Source organism: Cyprinus carpio, chromosome B17 (genome assembly GCF_018340385.1).
Source record: "Cyprinus carpio isolate SPL01 chromosome B17, ASM1834038v1, whole genome shotgun sequence".
Classification (NCBI taxonomy): Eukaryota; Metazoa; Chordata; class Actinopteri; order Cypriniformes; family Cyprinidae; genus Cyprinus; species Cyprinus carpio.
The window spans coordinates 8,138,090-8,155,296 of NC_056613.1; the positions used below are offsets into that span (position 1 = coordinate 8,138,090).

At 35.6% G+C, this 17,207-nt stretch overlaps 1 protein-coding gene across 23 annotated transcripts in view; it reads right to left on the bottom strand.

Annotated features, from left to right (window-relative positions):
• LOC109057157 (neurexin-3a) overlaps window positions 1-17,207 on the bottom strand; it is a 270,223-nt gene that overhangs the window by 246,952 nt on the left and 6,064 nt on the right. For 18 of the 23 annotated variants that reach the window (XM_042742028.1, XM_042742014.1, XM_042742027.1 and 15 more), the window contains exons 3-5: window positions 13,088-13,105; window positions 11,038-11,067; window positions 10,811-10,822 (exon numbers count right to left, since the gene is read on the bottom strand). In XM_042742028.1, coding sequence (XP_042597962.1) covers window positions 10,811-10,822; window positions 11,038-11,067; window positions 13,088-13,105 — 60 coding nt within the window. The remainder of the gene's footprint in view (window positions 1-10,810; window positions 10,823-11,037; window positions 11,068-13,087; window positions 13,106-17,207) is intronic. The other 5 variants (XM_042742036.1, XM_042742019.1, XM_042742035.1 and 2 more) reach the window with 1 other exon arrangement.

Below are 17,207 nucleotides of genomic sequence, written 5' to 3' on the forward strand. Positions count from 1 at the left end.
GGAAACAGTAATTGCCCTCGGATGAAATATTGCTTGCTTTGAAACAGACAATCATCCTTCATCATTGTTTTGCCTGGCTCTTGCTGGCAGGGCATCTCAACTGGCTTGAGGTCACAAACTCTATCCTTTCACAGCAAGGCCAGATCAGGTGACTATCTTAGGCTTCCAAAGCACTGAGGGGGGGTTACTCACACCAAACACGGGCACGACACCGACACCGGTTACTTTCAGTGTGTGTGTGCTCTAGGAAAGAGAAGAGCAGGAAAGAATAGATGTGCAGCGTTTAACCAAAAGCACAGGTCAGAGTGTACACAACAAGGACAGGATCCAGTCTCAGAAACACACAATTACAGTGATGCCAGGCATTAACTTAAGGAGAGAAAGTGTGATTAAAATGTTTAGTGGTCAGATCAGGAAAAAAAATACAACACTACAAACTAAAATCAATCATTTTAAAGGCTACAGGAAAACCACAATATTGTAATTCAACAATGAAAACAAATTCTTATTTCTGAAATTGGCTTAATTTGACATTTAAAGATATAGTTCACCAAAACAAAATTTAATTTTGTCATCATTTGCTTGTTCCAAAAGTTGTTCCAAACCTACATGAATTTAATATAATAATAGTCATGTTTATTTTTAATAAATTTAAAACAAATTTCACTCATAAACTACTAGTAAATGTAACAAACAAATACAAAGAAATGGTGAATAACATTGAAATAAGTGAACTATTTTTTTTTTATTATTATTATTTCTTGTAAAATGTACTCCAGTATTTTTTTTTTTATTTACAGCTCTGAAAAATCTTTTGTACAGTGCATATTATATTATATTATATTATATTATATTATATTATATTATATTATATTATATTATATTATTATAATAAATATTAGCAATATAAAAATATATTAACCAGTAAAGTATTGTGCATCCCATGTCCAAATTAAAATTAAAAATTAGAATTAAAAGTCCAAATTAGATTAAAACCTATACAGGTACACAAAACAAGCCTTATTCTCTGCTTTTTTTAGTAACTGTACAACCTGCTGTTGAGCATGTGCTCAGTGAAGTCCACAGTGTGTGTGTGTGTGTGTGTGTGTGTGTGTGTGTTTGTGTTTGTGTGTGTGTGTGTGTGTGTGTGTGTGTGTGTGTGTGTGTGTGTGTGTGTGTGTGTGTGTGTGTGTGTACACACTTCACAGGTTCTCAAGTCCAGCCCAGGGCTGACCTGCTTCCTCATGGCCCTTTGCCCAGGCATATCTCATGCATATTTCACAACGCACACAATTCAAATGGTGCTCAGCATATACGCACACACACAGCAGGTTAGCCAGGCTTGGGTAAAAAGTGGGTCAGAATTTGCCATCCACTCAGAGATTCCTCCAGCATCATAATCAGGTGTTTTATTATGTAGAAAGTAGTATGTGCCATTTCATTTTTTTTTTTTTTTTTTTATTTTAAGAAAACACTTTTTTGTCTGTAATCTCTCACTTTATATTTTCTAAATGATACAGATAATGTATGAATGAGAAAACCATACCCGCATCCAAGTATGACATCAAATGGCACTTTCACAAGCAGGACGTTTGACGTTGAACGGAATGCAGCATAATTCTCAAAGCTTTTCTAAGTCCTTAAACGTGTCCACACATTGTGAGAAATGCCTACATGTAAGTCATTAAGGTTGACATTAAGGTTGATATTATGAAAGTGTGAGTCAGTACTGTGACGCACTGTTTAATCCTGCATGTGGATTATAACAGGAAAGAAAACTAGTGTTAGGAGCTGCGTGAGCAACTCTAAGACTTCCATTGATACACAATTATGCACCAAAGTGTCTGCTTTGGTTAGATTTAGCCAAGACTAGGGGAAACCAAGCCAGGCACCATGCTAACACACCATCCCAAACAAACAGCTTGAGAGGGGTTACCATAGCAGCCAGGTTCCACTTGAGAGGGGTATCGATTACTAGCAGGTGTAGGTTTCACACATCTACACACACATTTACTTAGCTATCTAAATGTGGATATAACATAGACATGTTCTTGTTTTATTATATATATAAAGCTCATTATAATTACTATAGACCTTTACAATAACAAAAACAGAAATATTCCAAATATATTCCTATATGTCAAACTGAGGATTTGGAACATTTAGCTAACTTCTGAGCTTTAAACACGGTCTAAATTCCGTCACCCTAATCAGTGCTTCCCACACATAGACTTTACTTGGGCGGGCCGCCCAGGTATATTAACGACCGCACAAGTATATGGAGAAACATTTTTGCTTTTATTATTTTTATCCTCATACTTTTTTTATCTGCCCAAAATAATGAAACCATCCGCTATCTATTAACTAGTGGGAAATCTCCCTTCACCCTACATGATTCGTATTCGCTCATTCTGTGTGCGTGAGAACTGTTTAGTCCCGCTGACCTTCCCACGTGCGCTGCAGAGATGCGGCTGATATTTCGCAGACAAACACAGGGCTCGACAGTGCGGGCGCTTTGGTCACAAATAAAAATAAATGTGCACAAACTGTAAAATGTATTTAAGGAGCACGTGTGTGAATAAAGCAAAATCCCTCCGGGTGAGTTTTCTTAAATTTACTGTCATGAAAAGTCTTCAATACATGAAATGGTAAAAAAAAAAAAAACGTCTTAATGATCATTTTAAGTCGTCTTATATTTTGGGGATGGAAAAACATAAGTCACGATACAGCCTATTGATTATTAAACTTCAAAATGATTTCATTAATGATTTCATGCGCTTCAGACTGCTTCAAAGTGATTCTCAATCAATAAATAGTGCACATTTATGCCAAGCGATTGCTTATGAACTTGAGTTGATGAATTATGAAAATGTCTACTTTATGACCTTTATATAATAAGTTTTAGACGGTTGCAAGAATGCATATTTTCTCTCTCATCTGAAGGATCAGCCCGCAATAGTATATACATTTCAAAATAAAAGTCCTGGTGTATTTCGGACGTGTTTATGCTTAAAAGTCACATGTTAAGTTTATTTTTTATTTTATTTTATTTATTTAGATTTTTTTTATTATTATTTAATTTAATTTAATTTCCATTTCATTCATAGTAAACTATTGTTGTTTCTGGCTCGGAAGCTTCCCCACAGGAAGAAACAACTAAGAACATTATTTGACATATATTATTCAATATATAGACTTTACTAGTATTGGTAAAATCTGTGTCCCATTCACTGAGAGAGACACTATATGACAAAGTAAGGAGAACTCTACCATTTAAATGCTGTAATTTTGCATTGTTTAAGTTGGGTGTAATATTGCATTTTATTGGTGTGTTTTTGAATTTGATTGTATTGTATTTGTTTAGGATGAATTTCATTTTTTAAATTTTTTTATTTAATTACTATTTGTTTGTTTTTTGTATGTTGTAGTAGATTTTTTTTGTGTGGGTGGTTGGTGTGATTTTTTTCCAAGCTACCACCGCAAGTATGTTTCAAACCTGTGGGAAACACTGCCAATATATAAATTTTACTGAACCATAATATTAAAAACATTGGAATAGTTACCAACTATCTCAATTGACATGATGAATCTGTTCCAAAACCTTCAATGGTGTCTTCAAATTTGGCCAAAATGAGGTACAGCCTTGAGGCACCACTTTGCTTAACTAGTTCTTCCATATGCAGCTCACTATGTTTTGGAAAAGAGCTATTTTTTAGTCTTTTTTTTTTTTTTATCTGTTCGAACAAAAATTTGCATCCCTAAATAGCGATGAAAACCAAGCTACTAGAAACAATTTCTAAAATCTAAATTAAGAAACAGTTCATTCAAAAATCAACATTTTGTTTTACTTTCCCCAGAAGCAACAGATTAAAGTTAAAACACCATAATAATTTATTGGTTTCTTACAAACATGCAGTTTTTCACTTCAAAAGACATTGAATGATGGACTAGAGTTGTGTGGATTATTGGTGGATTATTCCGATGTTTTCATCAGCTGTTTGGATTCTCATTTTGATGGCACCCATTAACTGTAAAGGATCCATTGGTGAGCAGGTGACGTAAGGCTAAATTTCTCCTTATCTGTTTTAATGAAGAAACAAACTCATCTACATCTTGGATGGCCTGAGAGTGGGTAAGAATTCAGTAAATGTTCATTTCTGGGTGAACTATTCCTTTAATAGTATCCTTCCTTTTAGCTACATTCCATATTTATATCAGTAATCCTCTTAATAAACAGTAAATAAAGATAATTACTGTATCCAGCATTTACATAAGACTACTGCAAGCCTGCACAAACAAGTCTGGTCTCAAATAACTCTCAATCAATAATGGTTAATAGTGCCAAATATACTCGTTTCATGCATGTCACAATTAAAGAGTGATTGTGGGAATGAAAGCCCTTTGCTGTCTCCAAGTACACAAAGTAATGAGGATCAATAGGTGCATTGCTGGACACCAGATGTTCACATCTGCCCACTTCTAACAACGCAATTACTGCTTGACCTCTGTGCAAAACCAGACATCTACACTCAGTGACTCATATATAAACTCTCATTACCACAAAAAAACATGCTTTATCATGGTTATTTAAAAATAAATATTGCCTTGACCCCTGCAATGGAGAAATCACCAAAAATGCATGTATAAAAATGTCTCTGGCCTATATAAGCCTTTTTTTGCCTTGCAGCCAGCAAAACATTTAGAATGTTTAATATTCAATCAAAATGTATGCATTTAATTTCATATAAATTTTTTGACAAAAACATGCTGAAAACACGTATAAGCTTATGTGTAAAGTAAATAAGGTTATATCTCTCCATAGTTTTGTGCTATAAAAACTGGAGAACTCCATTAGGTCTGGCCCAGTCTTATTTCTGTCAGTGTCATAAAGACAAGTTGTGTCATTTCTGAATCAATTTCCATTACTGAAACATGACATTTTCAAATGACAAATAACAGACCAATGCTATTCACTCTGAATGTGAGAGAAAACAAAAATAAAAAATCTTATTACTGTCGGAAGCAGAACATTTCCAAAAAGATGTAACCAAGTGATTGAGATGTCTTAAAAAAGAATGAGGTAATATAGGAGATACTGTACCACCCTAAACACTCCATTCACTCGAGTTATACTTTCAAATTCTGTATGTGCAGATCACCATTTACTCCAAACCATCCTCTCACCAGAACAGAGAGGTTAAATCTTACTAATTGAAGTGGTTTAAAATAAGAAGTCCATTTTTTTCAAATGTGCCTCCTACTTCTGCATGTCTGATGAGACTGGCCAAAAATATCTTGCATTCATACAGACATGCAAACAAACTTCAGCTAGAAGCCATACAACGTTTGCACAGCATTTCTTTCTTTTTCTTCATTTCAAAAGAATAAGTAATAATGAAACCTTTTGTAATAATAATAATTACTCTTATTATTGTTATTAAGAAATGATTATATAATTATAACATCATTATTAAAAAATAATATTAGATTTAGCTCTTTCTTTTACAAGAAGCATGTAAAACCCTATTCTAGAAAACCCTATTTCTGCAAACGCATCTGATTTTTTTTCTTTTTGTTCATTTCATTGTTACATGAATTCCTATTTCTATAAATAATTAAATGCTTTTGTTCACCGGGCAACATCCGGGCTGGTTGGTCACAATCAGAGTGGTCACCTTGTTCTCTTGTTTTGTCAGGGACAAAAGACCGCCACAAGCCAGTTGGACAGGAGGACAATAATCACATTTAGCCATAATCAAATGGCACTTGTTCCCTCTGGGGACCAGAAAGGAAATCGTTGTGTACAGTAGCTTAATATGTCAGGTGTGACTCAGGGAAATTGGAGGCAATTATGGGCATAACTGCATTCAGATGGGTAGACCTGGGGGTGGCAGAATAAGGCTTCATTTTTTGTTTGTTTGTGTGTACATGTGTGCATATCGGGTGTGATTGATGTTCTTCTCAGTGTTACACTGAAAAGAGCCTTTGGGATTTGGAAATAGAGGGCCATGGGGAGGGGGACGGTGAGGGGTTCTGTTGTCTCGGTTACAGCGTATGGAGAGGGGGGAGATCACGGAGGGGGTTGGTGATGAGGCTATTTTGTTAAAGGACGCCCTGTGTGGCTGGTCCTGATTACACAAGAGAGGCCATTACGCTCTGATCAGCAGACAGCCGGCAAGGTGGCTCAATCAGGCTTTCCTAAGAGCTCTTCCTGCACTGATGAGGCCTAAGGAGTCTTCAGTGCATGACATTTGAAAAAAAAAAAAAAAACTATATAAATTACGGACAACATGAAATACAAAACACGACTCTGCAATGGACCGGCATGTTTCCTAACATATTCTTACCGAACAGGAGACTCATGCTTCATATCTTTAAATTTGCTTAGAGACAACATTTGTAACCTATTTTATTAAGAAAGTAATCAGGCTCCATTTTAAAAGAAGGCTTATTTGGGCTCATTACATTTGTGCCATTAAAAAGAGTGTAAACTGTAGATGAAAGCAAGGGTAATTCTGGTTAGACAGGTTTGTTCAATGAGTGACAGAGAGACAGAGTGACCGAGGGATTAGTAGAGCAAATGGAATTACAGGCCTCCCAAACATGTGATAAAGATTTCATTATCTGGCTCTCACACACACACCATGTGTCACCTCACTGTCAGGGAGACCTGCCTTCATATGTGCAGTAACAGAGAGCTAACACTGTTCTGAGCCATAAAAACACCTCACTCAGAGGGTTGCAAAGCCTTTTGTACTGCAGTAAATAAGGTGTATATATGAAAAATCACAACAGGACTCTTCTTTTCAAAATTCTAAACTTTTAAGCAGTCAGAGATGTTAGTTTGGTTTGGTTTGGAAAGGTTCAGTTCAGCTTAAAATAGATATGTAAAATAACAAAAGAAATCTGAAAAAGTCAGGAAAAAGGAAGAAATAAAACAAAAAAAGAAATAGGAAGAAAAATAAAGGGTAAGAAAAAAGGGATCAGAAGGAAAATAAATTTAAAGAAAAAGAAAAGGTCCAAAAAAGGAATAGAATAGAATAGAATAGAATAGAATAGAATAGAATAGAATAGAAGTAAAGAAAGGAGAAAGAGAAAGAGAGAGAGAAAGAGAAATAAAGAGAAAGAGAAAGAGAAAGAGAAAGAGAAAGAGAAAGAGAAAGAGAAAGAGAAAGAGAAAGAGAAAAAGGAAAATAAAATGCAAGAAAAAAGCAAGATTTGAAAGGTTTTGGGGGAAGCAAATAAAATCATTGAAAAAAAAAAGAAAGATTCTTGAAAACAATATAGGCAAGAAAAAAGAAAGGATTTGAAAAACAAGAAAATGTGTGAAAAAAAAAGAAAAAAGAAGAAACAAATTTAGAAAGAGTGAGCTGATCAGTCCCTGCCTTCTCAAGTTTAGGAAGCTGGAAATATCCTTAATGGAATCAAATCTGATTAGATAATTAGCATAGTATTTGCATAATGGCACTGCAATTCATTACCTTGCATGTGAGTTCATCAGCATAGCGTGAGCTGCAGTGTTTCTACTCCCCTCTGTCCTGTAACAAAGCTCAGACTCTCCACTGCCGTCCGAAAAGGTCAACTCATTTACTGCCTCCTGTACCAACTAATATCTATCAAAGACTCGCACACTTGCGGAATGCCTTACGAAATCTCCGGGTGGTCTGAACCAGAGCCACAGTAACCAATCTAACTGCTGTGCGAAGCAGACAATATTTGCAGACTTGCACTGATTTAATTCACTAAAATGAATAGTTTTTGCAAATAATTTAAGATGACAAAGAGGAACAGGTGAGAGATACTACATTGCATCAAAAAAATTAATTTGGGGTGCTACGATTGATAGACTACCGATCACTATCAGCCGATAATCGCTTTGGGATGTTTGATTGGCGTATTTTTTCCGCACTCATGTTAACGGATTAAAGCATTCACAACGCACACGGTTGTGGTCCGGTAGTGTGTTCAAGGAGCGATGCGTCGGCAGCAGTGCAGAGATCGTTTCCGCTGCACACACTGTTATAAAAAGAAGAGGGGATGCCACACAATGGTAAACATCGCCTTGTCCCAAATTTTTTTAAATGTGGACGCCATGAAATTTAAAATCAACTTATTTTTCCCTTAAAATGATACATTTTCTCAGTTTAAACATTTGATATGTCATCTATGTTGTATTCTGAATAAAATATTGAAATTTAAAATTTCCACATCATTGCATTCTGTTTTTATTCACAATTTGTACAGTGTCCCAACATTTTTGGAATTGGGTTTGTAGAAATTATCCTAGACAAAGCTGATACTTCAAAGAAAAACAAATGAGAACTCTGTTATGTCTCCTAAGTTATGAAAGCACAACCTCTGAACACCAAAAGGTTTCTCTGGGAAAATAAAAGAAAGTTGCATCACAGGTAAACTAACAGATGGAAGGAAAGAGGACAGAATCAAAAACAATGAGAGACAGGAAGTCCTGAGAGACCCTTCTTCATCATTGTCCTGTGACTTTCTGTTGTTTGCTGACATATGCCGGTGCCAGAGAGGACTTATATGATTGACTTCAGACAGGTGCAGAGGAATGGAGTCCGAGAGCCGTAAGATACACAGACATGAGCGACAAGCCCTGGGCTACCCAAAAACAGCTGCTGCCTCTCACTTCCTCCCTTTATGGTACTGCAGACACAACATTGCCAAATATTACAAAGCACAACAATTACGATTCTTCTTAAGGTTTAACTGCAAGAGGTTTCTAAGGAAAGGTTTAAAAATTAGAGATTTACATGCTGTACAAAATCGAGCTCTGATGACAGGTGAAAGGAAGAGATGCTGCGATAGAAACAAATGCAGATAAATTAACATTTCATAGAATCACTCAGCATGGCGGAGATGCAAATGTGCTCCTAAATGGAAGCCCTTGTCGTCTTAACTTGGGCGTACAGCCAGGCTGATTTGTAATAATGTCCCTCCGTCTAGCAGAGGGATTTAATGCAGGGTGGTAGCGGGAGAGACAGACAGCACTGGAGACAGCGCTACAATACAAATGCTTTTAATGCAACATAGGCAAATATGTGCTAATGCATCTGACTGGGTATACGGTCTGCCAGGTTCTCGCTGACTGGGCTCTGACTTAGCACTTAAATTGGGTTGAGGAAAGAAACTAGGTTGGCAAGTGGAATTGCAGCATATGCCTGGATTTATTTAAGTTCATATCAGCATTCATGCAATAGAAAGCCACACCCTTTATACTGTACTATGCATTTCTAATGTCCAATGACTTTGGGTATTTTCACACATGGTTCGATTGATCAGTTGTGTATTCCTTGTAAGTGAAACCACAAGTCTCAATTCACAGACGTGCATCAACACTGTTTTTAACTCATTTTTTGTCTCTTTAGTTACCAAACTGACATATAATTTTCAAAAATGAAATGTTGGACACCTTCATATATATATATATATATATATATATATATATATATATTATATATATATATATATATATATATTTTATAATATTTGATTTTTGAAAATTGCTGAATCTCTATACAGTGTGTGCAATTACAAAAAATATGTAAGTCTGACCCTCACTGTCTTGTTTTTATTTGCATGAATTCAATATGGAGTCTAACCTGAAGGTCTTTTAGACTGGACTGCTTTCAAACTACAAATCATTCTGAAGTCCACAAGAACTATACTAGGGAAGTAAATTTTGGTCATTTTGTCTGGTCATTTTAATATATATATATTGATTTTGTCTTGAAGGTCTTTATATATATATATATATATATATATATAAGTAAATTTTGGTCATTTTGTTTTTTTATTTTTGAAAAAAAGGATTGCATTTATTATGCTTTCAGAATTGACCATTACGAACTGATCAATCCCTAAAAAAAACAAGCATACAAGTTTTCACATACTGTATGCTGCACCAACAAAACAATCCTACTCTTAAGCTACATGTTCTCAGGTATGCACCAAAATTTTTACTGTGGGGGAAAAAAGGTCCAAGCTGAGAGAAACATTTGGCAACCACCCCAGAAAACCTGAGAACTTTTAAATAAAACAGCTATACTGTGTAAGACTGCACATTTGTGGATGCACTGAGGTCCCGCAAAGAATCAAGCCAATTCCAGGTCCTGTCTATTGAAGAATGAAGTTATTTGTCCACTCTGAGACATGCTGAAATACTGGATCGGGTGAGATGGTGGGATGACATGTGGTACAACAGTGTTCCACAGGGATGCTCAGCCCAGCAGCAAGTAAAGGCTAAATCGGGCTCATCTACAAGCCTCCCTAGAGAAGCCAGCTATGAAATGACATGACAGCACACATGTACTGGCAGACTGAAATATCACAGTTCTTTCTTTCTCTCCTTCTTTCAAAAAAATAAAAATAAATAAAAAAAAACACATAGAAAGTAATTCTGGCACCTGGCTGAACACACATTTCTCAAAACATCACATGCAAGATCAAAACCACAACAAACACTGCATGGCAAATAAAGCATCATTCATGGTCTCAAGCTAGATAAACCCTCATTAGACTGAGTCATACTGTGCCGTTTAAGCATTTTAGCAGCTGATACAAATATCTACTGGGTATAAGACCACCAGGGAGACAGACGCCACAGTTCAGACCATTCAGGCTGCAGTTAGAATACCTTTTGTGTGTTTGTCTTCAATTAACTCTCATTTAATTATACTCTTTATCCAGTCACCCATGGTGATAAGCTACTGTATTAGCAAAAAAAGTACTAAAAACAAGGATGTAAACACAAGAGAGCACAACTTGAGGAAAAAAAACGGTTCTGTACCTTTGCCCTTGGCTTGAGAAAGGAGATGAAAAGGAACAGAGAGATAAAGAGTATCCACAGAAGGCAAGCATGGAGAGATATGAAGAAACGGTCAAAGCACAGTTCACATCTATGAATTCAAGGTTCAGAGTTACAGTTTAGCCCATTCAGTGCACAGCAATTCAGTCAATTCAAGCATGCATAATCAATCTCAACTGTGTGAATACCATTGAAGGGGTGTGGCATACCTTGATCCGCCATCATCATGTGTGCAAATCCTTTGAGAAACAGAGAGAGTGACACAAAGAAAAGAACATCTATAGGTATGTATATGACCATAAAATGACATTAGATCTTTGCAGAAGGAAAAGGTTTATGAACATCTTATTTATTTGTTGGTCGACCGATATATCGCCAAGGCCGATATTTGAAAAATGTCAAATATCGGCCGATAAGTTTTTCTGTTTGGCCAATGCATTCGTGGTGGGACTTTAATTGTGATGGCACTGAGAACGCAGCACCTGAAGATACAGTGCTCACATTCTCCCTTTCAGTTCTGTCTAATACGGATAGACATCTGTCTAATAATCAGATAGAATGGTTAAACAAATGAATTAAAATGTATACAAAAAGTATTATAACGATTGCTTTTATATTGTTAATAATAGAAAGGCAAACATTATAATACTTTCTCTTTTGCCGTCAGCATTCAGCAAATATGCTTTTACATCATTTAAACAAATCTTTGAATGACTAATGAACATGTAATTTCAAAAACCTTGCAAACTTAGTCAACTCCAGCTGTGAGATCTTATGAAGTGTGGATGTGTGTCCTACACGATCGCGTGTTCTCTGTGTGATGGTCAGTCTGTGTGAACTGAATGCTGACAGAAGGAGAGTTCAGCTTCACTGACATGCACGATCAACAAACTTCAAACTCATGATTTCAAATTATGCTGCGCTTAATGCTTTTGCCCAATGTCATATTCATGTCATTTTCACTGTGTGCTGTACGCAAAATAAGTGTTACCTTGGCTTTATTTGAAAAAAAAATGTGATTCCCAATGCACACAAACTTCCCAGAATACTGAATGCCCTGTTGGTTACAGTGTTTACTTCCTTTTTATTTATATTTTTATTAAATATGTTTATTTGTGAAAAATACTTTGTCACTTAAAGTATAAGCATGTTTATTTTACACATATATTTTTTTTACCCATTTCAAATGATTTCAAATTTCATAAATACAATGAATAAAAATTATTCATTGAATTACAAATTTTTTTTAAGGTTAGTGCTTGCAATTGATTTATTTTAGCTACATTTAAATAAACAAATTTAGTTGACTAACATTTTTTTTAATTATTAAATGTAGCTAAAATAAATTGTTTGCAAACACTTACCTTTAAAAAAAATTAGTATAATTTTATCGGCTTATAAATTATAAAAATTATATCGGCTTTATATCGGCCATCGGCCACCCTGCTTTCCAAGATATCGGCATCAGCTGTTAAAAAAACAATTTCGGTCGACCACTGTTATAAAGGTTACATGTATTTACTATTATAATAACAAATAATTACGCATAATTACATGCAAGTTTTAATAATTTCACACAAAGTGGTAATTACAAAAGTCTCTGCTTTTTCATTTTCATTGAAATTTTTAGTTTAACTTGTTTATTTTTGTTTATTTAGATGTTTTATCTAATGTGACAGCTCAATTTTTTGCTTATAAAGTGCAAAAAAGTCATCTATAGTCAAAATGATGGTGTAGAAATTATTTACACACAGAAACTGCTAAATTAGACCATTAATTACAAAGACATGTAAAGTAACACATTTAATTAAATGTGAAATTTTGATGTAGAAAGACTTAAATAGTATTTCCTTGCAAAAAAAATATTCCAATAATCTTTGTTTTGTCTACATCTTTTAAAAATCATTTTTACAGTGTTGTGCATTTTATGTCGTTTAATATAAATGTGGCAAAGTATACCGATTTTAATGATTAATTTAGTGATTAAAGTCGAAATTTTATTTTTACCAAATTCATATTATAGATCTTTTTGTGAACAGGTAATTCATTTAGATTTTTATTTTATTTATTTTTTATATATCGCAACTTCGGTTTCATAGCAACTAAGTATTTTTCATCATGGTAAAGAGAGCAACAGCATGTTTGATAATATCTGTTTATATTACTGTACATTTGAATAACATATGCACTCTACATCATTGATGCTTTCACCACCTATAAACGACAGCTTCGATTCAGCCTTAAGGACATTAAACTCACCTGGGATGCTGTTGGCCTCTGATGGTGTTGCAGCAAAGAAGACACAATGGAAAAAAAGGAAAAAAACAGGAGAGAAACATTGCAGCCATTAGAGCCCACTCATATTTTCTTTGCATGAAAACTATCATGCAAACTTTGACACACCTGCCAGCATGCACTGAGCAGACATCTGCCCTGTGCATGTACATAGAAACCCTTCAAATGCCCCTTGCATCCATCCATCCACCCCCTCTTCTCCCTGGGATATGAGGAGGGGAGGATCAGATCTGTGGTGTATGAAACAACATGACACACCAACATCTAAGAGGTCTAGATCATCTTCCATGTCTTACACACACTCCCAAAGCCCACATCCACGCCTGGGTCATAAATCCAAACAGGCAACAGAACCTGCTCCCTTTAGAGAGGGTTGTGGATTTATGGGACGCTGATGTTTGTCTAAAGCACTGTTCCATACTCGGAGCCTGGTAGCGTTTACTCTCATTGTAGACACACACTCGCTCCCTCTGTCTCTCTCTTTGTGTCACAGGCAGCCTTTGGCACTGAAGCACTGGGCTGACTCATTTCATTAATGCACTCTGGTCGTCTCCCAAACCAAAGGGCATCCAACACTGATAAACGGGCATTGCAATGCTCTGTGTGATGAAAAACAGCTAATCTACGATTTCTCTAATCTGTTCCGGCTAGGGATGATTCATGATCATCCGAACGTCCAACTACTCGATTAGTGAGGTCAGCGATTCTTAAACTTTTATATTTTTAGTAGTGGTGATATTATGGTGTTCAACTTAAGCTGTTAAACATAAGAAAATTCTCTTAAAATACAGCCATTGTACAGCATTTAGGCTTAAAAAATATTTATTTGACTATTTAAACAGAAATCTATTTTGTATGTATGTATGTATGTATATGTGATATACACATACATACATACACACACACATATATATACAGACACAACTTAGATTAGATTAGGAAAGACTATAATAGTTTTAATAGTAAAATGTATTCCCAAATTACCAATAATTTTTTAATAAATTGTAAATGTGCATTATATATTACATGACATGACCCAAATATTTAAAAAAAAAATATATATATATATATATATATATATATCTATCTATAGAGAGAGAGAGAGAGAGAGAGAGAGAGAGAGAGAGAGAGAGAGAGAGAGAGAGAGAGACATAACTATTATTAGGTATACTTTTTAAAATACTTTTTATTCATTAATATTTAGCTAACTTTGAGATTATCCAAATTATTACAATTAATTATTTCATATGACTCAAGAATTAAAGATTTTACTGTAGATTTTTTAGTACCAGACACTGACAGGCTGAAAAACCAAATGTATCTGTTGCCAGTGCACACAAACTGCAGCTAATACAGGAAATTAAGGGAAACCTGATGGGGTCTGCCTCCATGAAATGCTTTTAGTGCAGAGTAATTATAGCTACATTAGACATTAATTTAGTCCTGTATGTGTTGATGTCTGTACTGACTGAAAATGCAATATGTTGTTTCTCACGGTCACTCATTTTCGGGACACGTTCCAATGTGTAAGTGTGTGTATGTCTGCCGTGCTTGTTAAATCCTCTGATGAGATGCATTAACCTGGTGGGAAACATATTAGGATGTGATTGGAGAGTGAGGAATGCTGAGTTACACTCAGGATGTGAGAGCCATGGTGACTTGATTGATGTGTTCAGCTCTTGAGATGACCTGTACTGAAGTTCTGGCTGGAATATGAATGTCTACACGCATTGTCAGCCTTCTATGATGACCTTGTTTCTCAGAAACAGCGGTGAAACAGAAATTAATGTTTAGTTGTAGCATATCAGTAGATCTTTCCTTGATTTCTCAAAAGCAACAAGTTTACTAGTTTAATTATCTAGCAATAAAGAGTCATGTGAATAAAATCTGTTTCTCAACATTTTATGCATCATTTTCTAAAATAAATATTAATCATAAATTTTGCATTTTCTGAACTATTTTGTTAAAAAAGTGAAAGTTAAGTTTAATTACATAGAACAGTTCTCTTATTTACAAAAAAAATAGCAAACCATAACTAAAAAATATAGAGAGTCTTATCCTAAAAAAACAACTCTAAGATCTACATATCCTCATAATGCACTTTTAAATTTGCTTTGTTTACATTAAATAACAAATGAGGAGATTTGTAAAGAGTGGCCCGCTTAAACATAAACCTCAGCATACCAATTCAGAGACCATCCGCATGGGAAGACAGATTGAGTGTTTGTTTGGCTGCCAAATGTTTATTATTCTAATCCGCCAAAAGATTACGCGCTTTTGCAAATGATGCGGCGGCGTGGCTATCACGATTTTCACAGAGCGAGGAACATACGCCACAGCAACGCAAAACAGTTCTGAGGCCATTTTAGCCATCTGGCCATCGAGAGGAGTGTCAGATTGCTGTTGCCGCTGCTATGGCAATCGGATTCAGTCAAACGTACGTAAGGCTAATGCTTAACACTTCAGACCAGCTTGCCATATGGCTCCGACTCGATATTTATTACCCAAGTACAGATGTTTCAAAAGCCTGAAGACACAAGATTAAGATGGAATTAAGATTGTTCAGTGGATTTTCATAATGTTGTTATCAAACACTGATGTCAGCCATTAATGTGTCTTTTCACAATACTGGTTTTGATTTGTAAGAGACGCCAAGGAAGGAAGTTCAACTGTAGTCTTACAGAGCCTTTATATTCAGGCTACCCCTGTGCACCAGTATAAATGGCCTCCAAAAATTGTTTATTTATTCTTTTATGATTGGCTGAACTGATTCCCAGCATCAAAGCCATCAAAGCTGCTTTTACGTCTGGCTTTAGCCCCTATCAGTGGACTGCAGGACCCAGTCAGCCAAACAAGATGGAGAGGAACAACGGCTGTAAATCAAGCCCAAAACCCTGTTCTCTTTAAAACCAATAAATCTAACCCTAGTGCCTGGTCTTCTACACATCCCTCTTTCTCTCATTTTCTCTTTCTTGAGCTCTGAAACGGGCTGTACATGCATACACATTCACTTCTATATTAAATACCTAAGTACACAGATAGCATCCTGGCTTGAACTTTTTAATCACATTCAGTAATTGTGTAATTAAGGACAGCATCGCAGGATAGGTTGTGTCTACAATGAGAGTAACAACTCATAGGGCTCTGAGCAATGATCACTGATCAATCACCCAGCTTAAACACTCCAATCACAAGGGGAAAAAAGTTTAGGCCTAATCAAGACAGGAAATATACTGTACACATTAGTTTCTGTAATTGTTTTCTAGCTAATTAAAATTAAGTATTTATCAGGCAAAGATAACCCATATTGTTTTTGTTACAATTGAAAGCATTTAAGAGGATATCTTTAAAGCAAAAATTATCAAAAGAAACAGAAAATATTCAAAAAAATATATATGTATATATCATGGTGTACCTTTCATTACCACCAGGATCATCTACCAGGATCTAAAATGTTTCATGGGGAAGAACTCAAAGTTGTGATTTTCTTCTGTGGTATAATAAAATTAGTTTAGTTATGATGATTATACTTACAAAATAAATGCGTGCAAACCAGAACTTCGGTATATAAATAAGCACATTCGATAACCAAGGTGATAAAATTTTCTTTCTAGGAAAACCAGTAATGACGCTATAAAGAATTGCAATTGTGATGTTTAAAATAGGCAATTATCCCCCGTCTCTGATTCATTCTCTGTTGAAGAGGTGCAACAACAATACCCAGAGCTGTGAAATGGCCTCCTCAAATCCCCAGAGAAACTAAAATGGCCACTTCAGAAAAACAACCAAGGGATCTGAAAAGGCACCTTAACATCCTAACACCCTACTTCCTCAGCCGGGCACACTAACACACACTAATGCTTGCCAGAGAAAAACAGCTTAGTGCTTTACAGAGGTAAAAACGCAGGCTTTCCTAGTAGTGCATTTCAATGACATTCCCTTTCAATTGACTGTAAGAAGTGATGGGGGAATAGAGGAGGGTCTTATGAAGCTGATCGAGAAATTCCCAGCACAAAAACCCCTGCCAATGCAGAAAACAGTTCAGCTTCTGTAGACAAGCTAAGAGACGCCATTAATCTGAACC